Source organism: Clupea harengus, chromosome 22 (genome assembly GCF_900700415.2).
Source record: "Clupea harengus chromosome 22, Ch_v2.0.2, whole genome shotgun sequence".
In the NCBI taxonomy this organism is placed as follows: Eukaryota; Metazoa; Chordata; class Actinopteri; order Clupeiformes; family Clupeidae; genus Clupea; species Clupea harengus.
This window is the reverse complement of record NC_045173.1, coordinates 9,625,592-9,642,568: the sequence shown is the minus strand read 5'-3', so window position 1 is coordinate 9,642,568 and position 16,977 is coordinate 9,625,592. Positions and strand designations below refer to the sequence as shown.

At 40.7% G+C, this 16,977-nt stretch overlaps 2 protein-coding genes across 2 annotated transcripts; one reads left to right on the top strand and one right to left on the bottom strand.

The window, feature by feature from the left end:
* Window positions 1–2,993: 2,993 nt before the first annotated feature.
* On the bottom strand, window positions 2,994–7,563 carry scpp1 (secretory calcium-binding phosphoprotein 1). Its single transcript, XM_031560052.1, has 13 exons — window positions 7,383–7,563; window positions 7,168–7,222; window positions 6,968–7,012; window positions 6,171–6,221; window positions 6,001–6,051; window positions 5,662–5,718; window positions 5,189–5,239; window positions 4,949–5,005; window positions 4,797–4,841; window positions 4,653–4,691; window positions 4,463–4,495; window positions 4,303–4,368; window positions 2,994–4,188 (listed from the first exon to the last, which is right to left on the bottom strand). The coding sequence occupies exons 2-13, from the start codon at window positions 7,219–7,221 to the stop codon at window positions 3,733–3,735; spliced, it is 1,005 nt and encodes a 334-aa protein (XP_031415912.1). The 5' UTR covers window position 7,222; window positions 7,383–7,563; the 3' UTR covers window positions 2,994–3,732.
* A 2,857-nt stretch (window positions 7,564–10,420) lies between these two features.
* Window positions 10,421–16,303, top strand: sparcl1 (SPARC-like 1). Its single transcript, XM_012836884.2, has 11 exons — window positions 10,421–10,571; window positions 11,435–11,499; window positions 11,654–11,719; window positions 11,816–12,907; window positions 13,149–13,251; window positions 13,646–13,767; window positions 13,933–14,053; window positions 14,585–14,721; window positions 14,853–15,001; window positions 15,251–15,399; window positions 15,629–16,303. Exons 2-11 carry the CDS (start codon window positions 11,446–11,448, stop codon window positions 15,655–15,657), a joined length of 2,022 nt encoding a protein of 673 aa, XP_012692338.2. The 5' UTR covers window positions 10,421–10,571; window positions 11,435–11,445; the 3' UTR covers window positions 15,658–16,303.
* Window positions 16,304–16,977: the final 674 nt, after the last annotated feature.

Genomic DNA, 16,977 nt, shown 5'->3' with positions numbered 1-16,977 from the left:
TGCGCGTGTGTGCGTGCGTAGGTGGGTATGGGTGGGTGTGGCTCTGTGGTGTGGTAGTGGTGCTGGGATGTGTGGGCATAACAGGAACTGCATGTGTGAATTTGTGTGTGCGTGTGCGTGTGCATGTCTGTGTGCATGTGTGTGTGTGTGTGTAAGTGTAAGAGAGAGAAAAAAACAAATCTTATCCATCAGAATATTCAGTGCTCTCTGACATAATATTAACAACATTTCGTCTGAGCTGGATGACATAGGATATGACATGGTAGAATGCAAGATGTGTTGGGACACTGGATGCAGGTGATGTTCAGAGACAGGGAAATGTGAGGATTCTGTTAATCGGACACAGATTGCTTTGTCTATATTACCATAAAGGTGTAACATTCATTCAATATTTCACATTTCATATGGCATGCCATTTGCACTGTCTCATACTGTTTGAGAATAGGGCATTTAAACGTGCCTACTGGCTTTAAAGTGAACAATTGTACCCCCTAGTGGCAATTCACTGCTAACTCTTTTGCATTTGAGGAAAGCAAGCAAGACAAGGGCCCCATTCAGATAGTCTTTTTTTGCTTAGAATGGGTCCTAACTGATTAAAATGGCCCGGAAATATCTAAGTGGCAGCCATGATAAGAGCTGGTCGAATTCTCTAAATGATTAGGAGAAGAACTTCAATGCTTGCTTTTGTATCTCCTTTAGCATTGGGTAAACGGGAGCATCCTTTACGAAAGGAAAGGAGATAGTATCACCCCACAATTCCTTGCAACAGCAACAACAACCCAATCAACAACCGATCAACATGACCCACATCAGCCTTTGCATAATTATTAGTAGTATAAGTGCAGTCAGATTCTCTTAGCACCCTGGTTGTCTTTGTCTAAGTCCTTATGAATTCTACTTCACATCTTTCCTTGACCTCGTGACATTTTCCATAAAGGTCAAGGAAAAGTGGTTAGGAAAAGACAATTGGACAGACTATCTGACCACAGCCAAGTACTCAGTGTTATCAAGGCAGTTTTTCATAAAAAATGTCTGTTCTCAAGAACACATAACAGAGTGATTTGAAAATGTGTTAACAGAGAAAAGTAACTATGTACTCTATCAGCTCTATCATAAACTCTGTTGCGTATCCTACTCAGTTCCAACAACTCTTCTTTAGACTTCTACTGTGTCCACATGGTTTGTTATTTTCTGTTGTCTACGTATGTAATCAGTATCATCAGTATCAGCCGTCATTACAACCAGTGTTATCACCATAATCACTATCTTAATCATTACAGTCATCACAATTCCCTTTCTTCATCATCGTCATCATCATCATCTTCATCATCATCTTGTTCTTCTACTTCTTGGCCATCATCGTCATCTGTCTCTTTTTGACCCCCAACATTTTTGTCATCTTTATAGTAATCCCTGTCCTCCTCCTCTTCATCATCATCATACATTTCCTGTGTCTGTTCCTCCTCCTTCTCACCCTGCACATCACTTTCACAATCACTCCTTTCCTCTTCCTCCAGCTCACCACCACCACCACCTCCATCAGCATCAACCTGTTTCTCATCATCCTCTTGGTCCCACTCCTGTATGTGTGTGTGTGTGTGTGTGTGTGTGTGTGTGTGTGTGTGTGTGTGTGTGTGTGTGTGTGTGTGTGTGTGTGTGTGTGTGTGTGTGTGTGTGTGTGTGTGTGTGTGTGTGTGTGTGTGTGTGTGTGTGTGTGTGTGTGAGCGTGTATGTGTTTGTGTGTGTGTGTGTGTATGAGAGAGAGATTGAGTGTGTGTGTGTGTGTGTGTGTGTGTGTGTGTGTGTGTGTGTGTGTGTGTGTGTGTGTGTGTGTGTGTGTGTGTGTGTGTGTGTGTGTGTGTGTGTGTGTGCATATCAGTTGTAATAACAATATTGCTTCTATTATTCTACACCTAGTATTTGCTTGATGCCTAAAATATCCAGACTATTATCCTGTATCACAGAGCGTCTAGACTGTAGATCACAACACCTCACTTCCAGTTATCTAAGGATTGTTCCTGAGGAAAATTATTCCAGTATTTCTGTAATTAGTCATCTTGTTCCCAACCTCAGAAGAGTCTTCATCTTCCTGCCAAAACAGCAGTTAAGACAGAGAGTAAATTCCATGTAAGTGTAATAGCTGTTTGCAGTTCAGACCTGTCACTTTGGGAAACTCCATATTTAACTTCCCAAGCTTTACTGTCTCGCTGTTGCGGGGTTAACATAAACATAAGCATATTACTTAAAGCATCTTTTTGATGATTAACATAAACATAAGCATATTACTTAAAGCATCCTTTTGATGATTAACATAAACATAAGCATATTACTTAAAGCATCTTTTTGATAATTAAATGAAAAGGTGCTTTTGCTCTTGTGTATTTGAACGAATATGTGTGCATTCTCTGGATTGTGTAGTCCCAGGTACTGTCCACTTACCATTTATGCAAGTCTAATTCTTGACCAAATGTCCCTTGGTACCTATATACAAACCAAGCAGTAAAGTTTGACATAAAGCAATTTAGAGAAAAAAATACCGTACCTTACCGGTACAACTGGTGTAATTGTCAAAAGGCAGATAAATATGAAAGGAATCTTCATCTCCACACAACCTTTAATAAGCACATAAACACAAATCCATACAGTGGTTGTGAACAGATTCATCTGACATTTAAACAAAATCCATTTTGAGATCAGTTACTTTTGGTGGACGGCACACGTTCTGAATGAAGGCAGTTCATAGACAGCGGACCCTGTAACTAGCCCTTGTCCTCGTGAGGAGATGTCTGAGCATGTGCTGAGAGTCTATCCCGTCTGACTGAAGGTGTTTATTTTCTCTGGGCCATGTTCAAAGGGAAATGTTGACGGCAGGGTTTTTATTTTGAGAGCTGAGCACCTCATTTTTGGATTGTGGAAAACTCTTAGTGAGGCTGTTTCGACAAGGCTTAATTATGGGGATCACTGCTGTAGACAATCCTTGTGCTTCTGCTTGTGTCTACCTCTCCCACCAAGCCCATGCAATGAAAAGGCAGTTTCAGCTGTTTCTCTTGAAATGGGATCACATGTGTTCTTAGGCGTTCCATATGTCAGTCATAGGATTTATGTGGTGATTGTTTTTGTTTTTATTTGGATTCATGTCAACCCTGATCAAAGAGGTCCTGTCTTCTAAAGGACCTGTGTCAATAATATGTGTAGACAATCCACTCACTGAATTTAGGTGGGTGGGAAGCTAAAGCTGAAAAGATTGTGTTGGATGCCTCCTGCTTCTTATATATATATACATCAGAAAGTCTCACCACAAGACATGCAAATCAAAAAGTAACTTCTACTCCATTTATTCTATAATTACTCTGTCAACAGATGATTAAAACAGGCCAGAACCATCAGCCATACTTTAAAATAATGTAGTGTTTCTGCTTTGAACAAAATTACTTTGTTACCGCAAAAAGCATAAAATGCAGTGCAAATTATTGTTAATAATAATATTGAAATAATTTGTTAAATATGTAGAATACTATTTCATATAAAACACATTCAGTTGATAAATGGCACATATTATAGTAATACAAATAATGAAATGTAACAAAAATGATAAATACAGTACAATGATCTATCAACAGTCAGCTGAGACAGATAACACAGTTTTCGACACATGGGCCGAGGAAGACAAATATATTGCTGTTTTAAATTAAATTAAAGTGCAACACTGTAGATATGGCTACAAAGAATGTGTCATCTTCGCAGCAGCAACTCCCCTGGTGTGTCAAAGGGCACGAAGAAGCCATCGAACGGATCATGATCACCATCATCGCCTATGTCTCTCATGTTCGACTCGTCACTGTCACTGTCGCTGTCACAGTTTTGGCCAGATCCTGGGAGACACTCTGCAGACTTGCTGTCATTGCTCTCGTGGCTGACTGCGATCTCACTGTCCTCGTTGCTCTCCGTGCTCTCGGTGCTGTTGTTCTCGGTGCTCTCGTTGCTAATGCTGTTCTCTGTGCTGTTTCCAAGGTCGACGCTGGCCCTGCTGTCCTCGCTGCTCACGCGCTCCAAGGATTGGCCTGGTCCACCGGTGGCTTCTGGGATTTCGTTGGAGATGCTGTTGTCCTCTTTGCTCTCCACGAACGATTGCTGTGAATCACTGACGGAATCCGGAGCGGTTGCTTTGACGGCGTAAACTCTGAAGAACTGGTAGAGGACAAGTGTGCATCACTGAGAGTTCACAAGGCAAACAAGCTGATTTACTATTTGATTACACTTATTTTAAACTCAATGGGTTACTCTGAGGCACTTTCAACATACCCTTCGGAGGTTTTCTTTGCTTCCTCTACTGTCATCCCTGGTGACTCCATTCTCCACTAAATTAAACTGAAAATAACAAGTACAACGTTTTCAGACCATCACATCTCTGTGTACTTCATCAATATATGACACAATCTCATCTTAATTTGTATAAATGTACCTTGTCTTCTAATGAGTTACTCTCCTCTGATGTCTAAATGGAAGAAAGTAACGGCAATGATTCAGTCATTTCAATTATGTGATGGAAAGAGAAATCTTGAGATTATAAAATTATATATAAAATAATGTAGCTAAACTGGCAGGCAAATTTTACATAAGTCTAATCATGGTAAAAACTAATCATAGCCTACCGTGTCTTTCAGGGATTCACTTTGACTCTCATCTGATGTCTGAATGGGAAGAGAGGTGAAAAGATGAGAAAGTTGTCGCCTCAAGGTACCTTAAGAGCAAAATGATCTGACAGTTATGGTGTCTGAACTAGAGACCTGACTTACCATGTCACTGGAGTCAGATGAATCTGACTCTGAGGATTCTGAAGTCTGTGGAAAGATTGTAAGCAATTTGTTTGAATAATTCTTATGACATACCCATGCTACTGTCAGATTAGGTAGACTGTGTTAACAATGTACATTGATTTTCATCCTACCGTCTGCTCTGATGTGTCACTTTGATTGGATGAGTCGGACTCTGAGGAACTCTGGGACTGGCAAAGACATGACATCCACAGATCAATACATGTCCAATACAGGTCACAGGTCACGATTGGTAAGGAGCTGATCCAATCATGTGTTCACTCTTACTTCACATGTGGTGAGGTAGCAACAACATAAAGTCCAATAAAATGACATTGTAAGCATTTTAAATGAGATTTTATACATTCACTGACCTCTTGGCTTGAAGAGTTGCTTTGCTCTGATGACGACGAACTAGAGGCACTCTGTTTAAGAGAATACACCATCAGTCCAGATGGAATGCAGAAGTGCAGACCAACATTTCGACATACTCTAACTCTAACTTTATAATGATTTTTGTCTGAGACCACCATAACATTCCCCTTTATTTTCATGCTTTTCAGGTGTCAAATAAAATTACAGAAATTGATTTTTATTTCAACCATAAAGCTCATGTGCCCTTCTTACCATTTACATTTAGATGTGTTCATTTAGCATTGTCCAAAGCAACGTACAAGGGAGAGAACAATCAAGCTACTAGCAATAAAGACCTAGTGTAACAATAAATACTATTTTACATAAGAAAAAGAAAAAAAAGTGCAGGAATGCAACTACTGTAAGTGCAAGTTAAGTACTAGTAGAAGTGCAAGTTAGGAAGGAAGGTGCTCTCTGAAGAGTTGGGTCTTACCCTCAGGTCAGGAATGTCACTCTGCTCAGAGGACTGAGATTCGGATGAGCTCTGTGCCTGTTGAAGATAAGCCAGTGAAGGGTGTTACAGACGCTGAGGAGCACAGCTCGTTACCTTTCCTAAACAGGTAACACTTTTATGTGTCATCTCAGACATGTTTATTTAAAACAACATCAGAACTTGTACTGTGAATGTTACACTGTGGTTTAACATGTATTGTAAAATATCACAGCTCACATGACTTTGAAAGGTAGTTTATGTTGAAGTACAGGTTTAAACCACATAATCATCGTGTAGCTCAAGTACGTATTACTTTTTGTATGATAGTGTGATGCTCACCGTTTGTTGTGTGAAGTTGCTTTGATCAGAGGTTGAGGATACTGGAGAAGACTGAAAATGAGAATTGTAGTATGAACAAGATAGCAGGGATGACACGATGTCACATGCTTTATGTAAGTGCATGTAGGGTGCATGTAAATATTGGTGTCAAAGTAATCTTTTAAACTTACCTTCAACTCAGGCATGCCTGTGTGCTCTAAAGAATCAGATGCTGATGAGACCTGTAATGTTAACGTTAAAGAAGAGGTCATTGGCTGCACTTTTGAGGATTAGTAATACAAATCTCCCTCTGCTGGACAACCACCAGAAATGCAGGCTTTTGCTGTAGACCTGGATACATAAGCATTCCTCTGCTTTATAACTGTACTGTGGTAAGCTGTACGGTGTGCATTTTAGGACATCATCAAACATCAGCTAAAACAGCTTTGTTTCTCATACTACAAGACATCAGGTCTAAGGTCTATGACGTTGGAATTCAAACAGAATGGCCAACAATGATGTAAGTAAAAGTAAGCATAGATCGAGTGGCCTATGTAACATGATAATGTGATTTGGTCTATGGTTTCCTGATGCCTTTTTGACTGAGGACATTTTGAAAAATAAATTTGTTGAGGCTGTTTTCTCATTACCTCACATTGTAAGTGTGGTCATAGGTACCCAGCTTTACAGGATGTTACAACACACAAAGTAATTTTTTTCTGAGACCTGATGTCTGAGGAATTAGACCAATTTTCTCAAGAACTGACTGTGATTGATTGAATGTGCTCCACACAGGCTAAAGAGAGACTTCCGAAAGCTATTTGATCAGGAACAACTGTTTGTTAGCACAGTACTGGAAGTTGGGAAATGGAGTCTGGTTTAAAATCAGGTTCAACAAAGACTAGTACTAAGCACACTGTGTCATTTAAATGTAGATATTGATATTTAATTGAAGTTGTTTTGCGTTACTATTGAAAATTACACTTACCCCAGGTGATGGGTTCATTATTTCCATAGTTGTGTTGTACATTATCTGTCAGGTGGAATGATAAAGAATGTATCATTCAAAGCTCAGCTTTGACTGAATTAATTTCTCAACTGATTTCACTTGTATTTTTATTATATTATAAGAGCAATGCTTTTCAGTGTATTTCTGTAGTTATAGTCAGATAACTGTGGGGTACTCACAGGGTTGGCAATGGCTGCACCCACAAGACACAGAATCACTATGGTAACCCTCATTCTGTTGAAACAGAGCTCGGATTGGTTTCTTGTGACAAAAAGGTGTTAAAAAAAATAACATTTATCTATCTAAACATCTAAACATTTATCTATATGAATACATACAGATTGTATTATTTTTTTAATTAATGTATTAAAATCAAAAGCAAAAAAATACTCACCTCTTTGTGTTCAAATATCCAAGTAAATGTTCAGACGCTTATGTCCTCAGGTCCTGAGAGCTTAGAGAGTGAAAGGCTGGATTAACTTCTGTGGTACAATGGTGGCACCGAGGATGGCTATTTATCAAGCAGAGTACGCTAAGGTGAACGCATCACTTCCTCCCCACCAACTCAGCTCTTCATGTTCAGAAGGCAAGCAGACACACACACACTCACACACACACACACACACACACACACACACACACACACACACACACACACACACACACACACACACACACACACACACACACACAGACACACACACACAGGAGGAGCTCTAATTTAGCATACCAAACTATAGGGTGCATGGGTTGTAAAGACTGACTGTAAGCACTGAAGGCACCCACACCGGAACAGGAAGGCCATAATGAGAGAGCATCCACTTCCTGTGGCTTCTTTTATTATTCTATACGCTTCTTCCCATCCTCCCCCGGGACGAAAAAAAACCCAACAGGATTTGTGAAGTATGGACATTATATATATATTTACAATCAAGACACTGCATGAAACCAACACAAGCATGTTCAATTAAGCTTGAGAAAACATAACATTTGGAAAGGTGAATGTTTATGAAATATTTAGACCACATGAATATGTTGAAAAGATGCCAATGTTATTATTCTGAGTCGTATTATTTGTTACTTTCTGAAAAGCCATTTTTGGTTTATCAACTGGAATGCGGTTGAATGTCAATTATGAGCATAATACTTTCACTCTGTACACAACCCTGGTAATTAAACCACGCAGCTATCACCCTGCATCTTCCAGAAAAGCCTCAGCTAAATGCTACTGTCTGAGATGATGTCTACCCACCCTCGAGGGTGGGGAGAGGTCAGACATACCGGAACTACAGGGTATGCAGGCTTGGATTCTGTCTTAATCAGGTTGTTTACAGTCGGAGGTAATGTAATTATGTGACACATCCTTTCCCACAAGGTGTGTAGGAACACCACAAGGGTGCTGACAGGGGTGACCACAGCATCCTATTTACTCCTACTGTTTTTTTTTTACCTTAATAAAGGGAAAAATATGTCATGGAAAAAATATGTAATTGTAAAAATATTGTAATGAGTCATGACGCTCATACTGTAAATGTGTATCATTCATCCCGTGGAACCGGACTTCCCGAACACATCTTAAAAAATGCAGCCTTGGACACACGCAACCCCAGTCACCTCACTCAACCTCTCATTTAGTTTTGTTTAGATTTCTCAATATAGAACGCAGGACTGGTTTCCCGGACAAGGTTCAAATTTCGTTCAGTGGACATTCAAGTCACTCTTATGCCAGTCATGTAATATACAGTAGCAGTGGTATTTTGCCTGTGCACTTTTAAAATGTAACATGAGTCCTCAAGGTTCAGTTCAGGTCCCTTGACTGAACCCCTGTTCCAAATGTATAGAAACAAAAAGCTCAATCGGCTATTAGCACAATCAGTTTACTGCCACAGATACAGTCAAGCAGAAAATAACAAAAACAACTCACTAAATGCCACTAACCTTCCATCAAATGGGAAGTCCTCAGTTGGCTGTTTAGATGGTGTGGGGGCTTAATTAACATCTCCATTTGATAGTTCAGTTAATGTTCTCTCATTTTTAGTATGATTTAGTTTGACAAATTGGAGGGTGAGATTCACAGTGGGCTTCTTTGATTCTTTGTCATGTCTGTTTTGTTCTTTTTAAAATGACTATCATATTTTTCCACTGGCTTTTGAGACATGATATGGAAATCACTGACAGCTAACATGCATTCTCCTTTTTTATCCCAGCAGTGTGTATGGTCAAGCAACTACACTGGAATGAATTCATTTAAAACCCTTTATAAAATAGTTGTCTCTTTGAGTCTCTGCCTTTACTGTGAGCTACAGGGTCATTAATTATTGAATTTGTTTTGTCATTTTAAACTCCATCTTCCCGTATTCAGGCCAACTTAATACAGAATGTATACAATTACATATATGCAGCTTCTACACAAGGGAACAAGAAAACAGGACTAACTAATAAAGTGCAAACTTGCCTAATGAGTATTAGGCCACCTTATGAACAATACTGAAATTATTAGGTCACATTTTGTATTGCATTCAGAATGCAGGTATTTGTCATGCAGCATTCCTGTTACTTACTGTACAGGTAGCTCAAGAGTTGTGATTTAAAAAGCTCATGAATTCCAAATAAAAGAGGCACTGAATCTAATCTCCAAATTGAGTTCATTACTGCCCCCTAGCTGCACCTTTACTATTTACTTTTACAGAGGGAAAACATTCTCTCATAGTTGTTGAGCAAAATGTATTTATAATGTAAACTATTAATAGGGAGCTACTGGTCCACTGACATTTAACTTAATATTCGAATAAACTAATAATCCCATGTCCATTATGTGACTTGTTAGAATGCCTCTCATTTCCACTTATTGTGGGAATATCATAAGAGCAGACACTCACACAACAATGACCTGCACAGTGCTTGTCTTGACTTCATACTTAAAAAAAATATAAAGAACAATTAATGCAATGTTTCGCATATACTACTGAGAACCAAATGGGTGAAGGTTGATTGAATATTCAGCCAGAAGCTAACTTGCTATTCCTACTTGCTTTTGCAAGAGGTCCTTGGAAAACAACATGTTTTCATTCTTGTTAGGCAGGAGGCATGTTGTTATCTTTGTTTATGTGCCATTTCACCCAAATATACCCTTGTTTAATCACCAAGTCTTCTCAGAAATCTAACTCTGTGCTATTTTCCTATGAAATTTTCTCCTAAAATGATTACCGTTAACACCCCCCTTACACCGAAATCTACACATTTGCTCACATGTTTGAATGCATTCTCTGGCACAACATTAAATAATCCATATTTATATATGGAATATACATATAAATGTACACATTCTGCACATTGCAATGCAGAAACTGCACTGAAGCCCCCACCCCAATGTCCATCACAGTTGGTTGCCTCCCTGGTTGTCGAGGAGTGCCCCTGCAATGTTTTCCAGCCAGAGAGGCATGCATAAAAGACTCAGAGAAGTGTGTGTGATGCGGGGGATCTTCAGTGCATTTCCGCAGTGCTCAGCGTAAGGATTTCTACCCCCAGCCTCTCACGCTGATCCAGCCTCCAGACTCTCCCTCTGCTACACAGAAAACTCCAGGTAATCTTTAATAAATGTGGAAAAAAAAGCCTTTCTCTGTTAGTGGGTATGTTAAGGAAGATAACCTGCTGTGGGTAAGCCTTTGTTCAGGTGTTTTTTATTTGGGGAACAGATCATCAGTGTAATGTACCCAGCCAGCTGAGAAATGCATACATATTCGAGTTCCACTTGTTAGTGATTCCACTTTATCAATATCTTCATTCTTTTGTTCATTGCTGTTATTCCAGAGAGAAGAAAATGCACGTTGTACATATTTGAAATCATGTCACACACATATGAAGTATTTTCTCTATACAACTTCATTACTTGTATAGCACTTTGGACATACAACATAAACTTACAATGTGCAAGATTAGCTGATTAGTCAAATAAAAAAATAAACAAAGAGGCAAATCAAAAGTTGTAAAAGCTAATGTGATGTGAAGAGAACTCATTTGCCAGGGTCTCAGCCAGTGCTTGTGATAGCGTTTGGCACTATCAACTTTAGCTCGTTGGGTTCCAATAGCGCTGCCATTGTTTCCGTCTGAGAGACAAGAAAAAAGTCATGTGTACTTAGCCCATTCTCTTTCCAGTCTAGTACCTACTGCTGTTTACTTAGCCCTGATGGACTCTGAATGTGACTTTTGAGAGGAGCACATCTCAAGGCCTATTGCCATGGCAACAGGGAGCTGATTTCTGTGCCTGTGTGTCATGGTTGACGAGATCGCTTGCATACAGATTGAGACGCCGCAAGGACAGAATGGGCGCCATGGAATGCATATGTTTCCTGCTGACTACCCAAGGAGGACTAAATTACCTTAAAAGACTTGTATTTTCTGTTTAATCATGTTTAGGATTATTTATATATTCATTCATTTTCACAGGCAAAGTTGAAATGAAGACCCATCTGCTTCTTCTGTACCTCATGGCTTCAGCGATTGTCATGTGTGTAAGTATATTGGAGTGTTGCTGCCTGAAAAGTGAACTAAAAGAATATAATTACCATCATATTAATTTGATAGTGTTCCCAATGACCTCTATCAACATGTAAAATTAAAGAAGTTTTTCAGAGACAGAGTTAAATGCTTTCTCTATCCTTCAAGGTAAGAAGCAAACCTCATGCAAAACACCGTGGCATATCCAAACATTCCCAGACTCCTCAGGAAAAGGTAAAAAAAAAAAAATCCTGCATCTATTTGGCACTTCAAAGCGATGCTCAGCATTTGAATGGAGACTGCAACTTTGTCTTTGCTCCTTTTCACCAGGATTCAGACCCTGAGGAACCAAATGAGGGGAAAGGTTCCATTCTACCCACTTTTCTCCCATTTGAGGCCAGCAGCCAGGAGCAAGAAGATGAGGAGGTGAACAATGAGGGAGTGCAGGCCAGCGAGGTGGTGGGCTTTGGGGAGGAGGAGGAGGAGGAGGAGGAGGAGAACAAGGAGAGTGGCACCCCTGTGCTCCTGAGCGAAGAGGCACTGGCTCGCCTCCTGCAGGGCTCTGAGGAGGAGGAGGAGGAGCAAGAGGGCCAGGAAACCCAAGAGGGGGAGGCAGCAGTCAAGGAGAGTGATGAGGGAGAGGGTGAGAGCGAAGGAGAGGTGAACAAGAAAGAGGGCGAGGAGGAGAATGGGGAGAAAGAAGAGGAGGAAGCAGAGGGCCAGGAGGGTGTGGTGGAGAAAAGGGTGGAAGAGGAGGAGGAGGAGGAGGACGAGAGCGAAAGCAGCACAGAGTCTGAGAACCGGGTGGATTTAGATTATGCCAGCGACAGTGATGGGTCAGAACCTCTGGAGACCAAGCTGGAGGAGGCCACACCCCTAACCAGTGGTAGTGACAGTGACCAGAACCAGCCTGAGAAGGAGAAGGAGGAGAAAGTAGAGGATCAGGAACAGGATGGCGAGGAGATCCCCGCTGTCATGGCCGACTACGACCCCGAGACTGCCGGTGAGGACGCTGAGATGCCCCCGAAAAAAGAGAAGGAGGAAGTGCTCAAAGACAAAACACAAGAGAAGGACGTGTCTCCTGACAAGGAAGAAATGATCGACAACGAACAAGGAGACAGCGATGGTTCTGAGCTTCTTCAAGAGGCCAAGAACAGCATGGAGTTCAGAGCAGCACGCCTGCCGGGAGGTGAGGGAGACAAGCAAGAGCAGCACACCAATGACAGCGGCAGCCACACCAAGGGCAAGGGCAGGAAGCACAAGAAGAACCAGCGGAAAAGGAAGGGGCAGATGCAGGGGGATCAGCCCATCCCAGCGGAGCCCGCCAACCCCGGGCACAGGCAGATGCTTGGGCAGGAGAAGACACCCGACACCACTGACAACACCGTCCAGAGGCCTAAAAGAAGGAAGTCTGGGAAATGGGTAAAATGGGGATGATTCCTCTTCTCTGATTGTTACTCTAATGCATTGCCATGCTCTGGTGTCCCCTCATAATGATTGTTCCCATTCATCTTTTCACTAAACATTTGCAGTATCACTCTACAATCAAGAGTTTCATTACTTGACATTCATTTGAAAGTCAAGAATATTTTGGCCTAACTGTAATATCATGGTTCTGACTATGTAATATTGGTAACTGGTCTAACTCTTGTCTTCTCTACAGGCCCCTATGATAGGGATGAACCCAGTTCAAATCAGGGCCACAGTGGAGCTCTACCCCAGCCTGAGGCCACCCCCAACCCTGCCAGGGCAGGGGGTAGAAACCAGTAAGTGTTGTTTCAGCGCTTGTGACTCCACGCAGCCGCGCTCTCATCAGGAATCTGCTGATGGGTGTCTTTTCTTTGGCGCTCCCACAGAGAATGTGGTCGTGGCCTCGGTTTTAGCCATGGCAATGGGCTTAAGGAATCAATGGCAGAGCTCACATTTGATTCATACACTGAACAAACTCACCAAGCCAAGGAATTTAACTCACTCCAGAAACAGCTCTCTCTCTCTCTGTCAGAATCATGCATATGAAAACAATACAAAAATATATCGTGATGGCTTATTTTGTTGTAAAATAGTTTGAAAGTATGAAAACAATACAAAAATATATAGTGATGGCTTATTTTGTGGTAAAATAGTTTGAAAGTATGAAAAATTACTTTTTTCTGTTTGCAGATCCCTGTGAAAATGTCAGATGCAAACGTGGAAAAGTCTGCAAAGTCAACGAAGACGACAAACCTGTTTGTGTATGTCAGGAGGCCGCAGACTGTCCCACCAGTGTCACTGAATTTGATCATGTAAGTCTAATACAGGACATTTGCGTTCCAACAGTTGACCCCTTCTAATACATCTAGACTAAACAAATGTATTTTGTTGTTTTATCTCTGATTTAAGTTTGACACTTGTGTGATGCGCAATGTTTAAACATTTTTTTTTACTTAACATTTACATAATTTGATTAGGTTTGCGGGACAGACAACAAGACCTATGACACATCTTGCCAGCTGTTTGCCACAAAGTGTAATCTTGAGGGGACAAAGAAAGGACACAGGCTTCACCTAGATTTCACTGGAGCTTGTAAATGTACGTAATGCAAAAATCTTTCACTGTCATTCATGAATTTAATTATGTTGTGTTGAGGAGTCTGGTACACTAGAATCTAAGCAGTCATATTTTATTTTATGAATGTATGTGCTTTATATACGCTAGGAGTAGGTACAGGTATCACCAAAGGGTGGGAATCAGTAGGTTTCTCGATCAGTAGGATACAATACTGTCACAATAATTGATTTAGAATTCTATTGATTGATTTGTGATGAAACTGAGTTAAACTCTTCATCTTTGTCAAAAACAATGGAGAGAACAATCCACAATAACCTTTTTTCTCTAGAACAGTGGACACTTTTGATGAACTTTTCATATTATCTCAGATAAACAATCTTTAAGCATACCATTTTCAGATGAGACAGAATATGAACATATGACACTAATTAAACATTAGAACTAAAAGTTAGCTAACACTTAAACTGGCTTCAAAACATGACACATGCACAAACACATGAAGTTCACCCAGCGAATGTAACATCTCTGTGTATCCCCATGGCTCCCCCCCAGTCATCCCACCGTGCCTGGGAACCGAGCTGGCTCAGTTCCCCCTGCGCATGCGCGATTGGCTGAAGAATGTGCTGCTGCAGCTCTTTGAACATGACACCATGTCCCCTGGCTTCCTCACCCCCAAGCAACGAGCCAGGGTACGCACAGGCAGACTACTTACCTACCAGAATAGACACTAGTCACTAATGAAAACATGCAAGGATGTTTTGGTTGATGCTATAATGGAATTGGTACTGGTTGATTGTATTCCCTATATGCTCCTCCACAGGTACAGAAGCTCTATGAGAGTGAGAGGCGGCTGCATGCAGGAGACCATCCAATTGAGCTCTTGGCCCAAGACTTTGAGAAGAACTACCACATGTACATCTACCCTGTGCACTGGCAGTTTGCACAGATGGACCAGCATCCCACAGACAGGTAGAAAAATCAGGACAGTCTGTATAGCTGAAGTCATAATTCATGCGATAAAACGTCCAGCATGCCTGAAATACAGAAAGCAGAATGTACTCTAAAAACGAGTGACAAGTTATGTTTCTTCACACCGCATTTTTTTTAAGCTCATTGTATACAATTACTGTGATAACAACAAAAACGTACCACCATGTAATAATAGGACTTACTGTGTCCGCCACCCTAAATGCTCCCCCCGGTGTTTTCCCTGTGCAGATATCTCTCCCACTCAGAGCTGGCCCCGCTCAGAGTCCCCCTGGTTCCCATGGAGCACTGCACCTCAGACTTCTTCCAGCAGTGCGATGCTGACAAAGACAAGCAGGTGTCCTTCAAAGAGTGGGGTCACTGCTTCGGCATCAGGGATGGTAAGACGGACCAGACCTTTTCACAATTTCACAGGGTCATACACACCATGTTTCTGAATTGTGCTTATATGAATGTGCAATGCATCCAGACAGAATGTACGATATTATTTCAGTCAACAGGAACCCATTGAAAACATCATTAAGGTCTATTGCAATCAACATCTTTATATATGTTTTGAATTCACCCTTGTGTTTTGATGCCGTACTTGTCTATGCTTGCTTCTTACAGAGGACATGGACACTCACCTACTGTTCTAGTGACCTGAAGTACCTCCTGCATTGGGAGACAGCTTTAGTAGGATTTGTCCAACTGGTGCTGAGCAGAGAGAAATCAAGCTTCTCTGACTGTGAACTGTAAAGGGGGAGGCATTGCAGAGTCAAGGAAGAACGTGTGCAGAGTTCCTCTTGATACTGCGTTTCCTCTTACATGGATTGAATGGGAAACATGTGGGGTTTTTTATGGGAAAGTTTATCTATACATGAGTATGTTGTATGATGCAGTATGTAGTCATAGCTAGTGATGATTTTTGTAATTAATGTGCTCTTGTATGCCTAACCATTAACGACGATACTATGCATGTTACAAACACATTCCAAACGGGGAAAAGTTTACATTTTGTTCATATTAGATGGTATGAAGTATTAATTATTATGTTGGAATATCATGTTTGATCATTCCATAGGGTGCTTTCACATCACTGCTTTAAATAAAGGCAGAACATGAAATGGCACTAAAAATAGTTATAAACAAATGAAGATCAAATCGATTACTGTGAGTTACATAACAGCACACCAAAATGAGTGTTGTTTTGCTCTGTAGTGTAAAGTGCCACAGGTGATTTTATATGTCATGTCTGATGCTTCATTAACACTTCTAATAAAAGCCTTTGAATGTGAGTGTGAATATGAGTTGGCTTTTTCAGCATACGTTTCATTTTTCCACTGAATGTCAGGTGGGTATTTTAATTATGTATATCAATAGGTCTGCCTTCACTGTAGCTGTTGGTCACAGACATTTTGTAGGGCTCTAACTTAAAGCCTGTCCACACAAATAGGCGCCAGCACCACCACCTATCTGTCACAGTAAGACATGACTGCCAGACTTCCTCAATGTAAGGGTCAAACGTTCCTTTAGGTGTCTCCAAAGCAAAAAAAAAAAATGTCCAGACTTTTGGCTGGTTCTGCACAACTGCAAATCAATTATACCAACAGTACATAAATACATTTGAGCTATCTGTTGCAGGATGTTATCTAAAGTGTCAGGGTTGTATTAAAACACATTTTCTATTAGCTATGATGACTTGTATTGCAGATATATATGTGTCAAATTCAAGAGGATCTAGCATAGTATCTGATCAAAACTGAAGTGGTTAATTGATTGAAAGTTAGTCGTTAAACAAACACAAAATAATCTCAAAGGACAAATTGCACTCCAAGCTGAACTCAAAATTTGGCAGCATGGACTTCATCGTTTATCATGAATCTAATTCAAGCTTTTACGACATGGAGATTCAATATGGTCTAACTTCAGCAATGATACCAATACTAATCGGATTATTAGCAAAAACAACTAAATGA

Excerpts from the sequence above, each read along its gene's own strand:
- scpp1 (XM_031560052.1), bottom strand. The coding sequence starts at position 7,221 with ATGAGGGTTACCATAGTGATTCTGTGTCTTGTGGGTGCAGCCATTGCC. Across the intron at positions 4,842-4,948 it reads GTGACACATCAGAGCAGACG|ACTTCAGAATCCTCAGAGTC; the intron begins GTAGGATGAAAA and ends ATCTTTCCACAG. Across the intron at positions 4,369-4,462 it reads GTAACTCATTAGAAGACAAG|TTTAATTTAGTGGAGAATGG; the intron begins GTACATTTATAC and ends TGTTATTTTCAG.
- sparcl1 (XM_012836884.2), top strand. The coding sequence starts at position 11,446 with ATGAAGACCCATCTGCTTCTTCTGTACCTCATGGCTTCAGCGATTGTC. Across the intron at positions 11,720-11,815 it reads CCCAGACTCCTCAGGAAAAG|GATTCAGACCCTGAGGAACC; the intron begins GTAAAAAAAAAA and ends CCTTTTCACCAG. Across the intron at positions 15,400-15,628 it reads CTGCTTCGGCATCAGGGATG|AGGACATGGACACTCACCTA; the intron begins GTAAGACGGACC and ends TGCTTCTTACAG.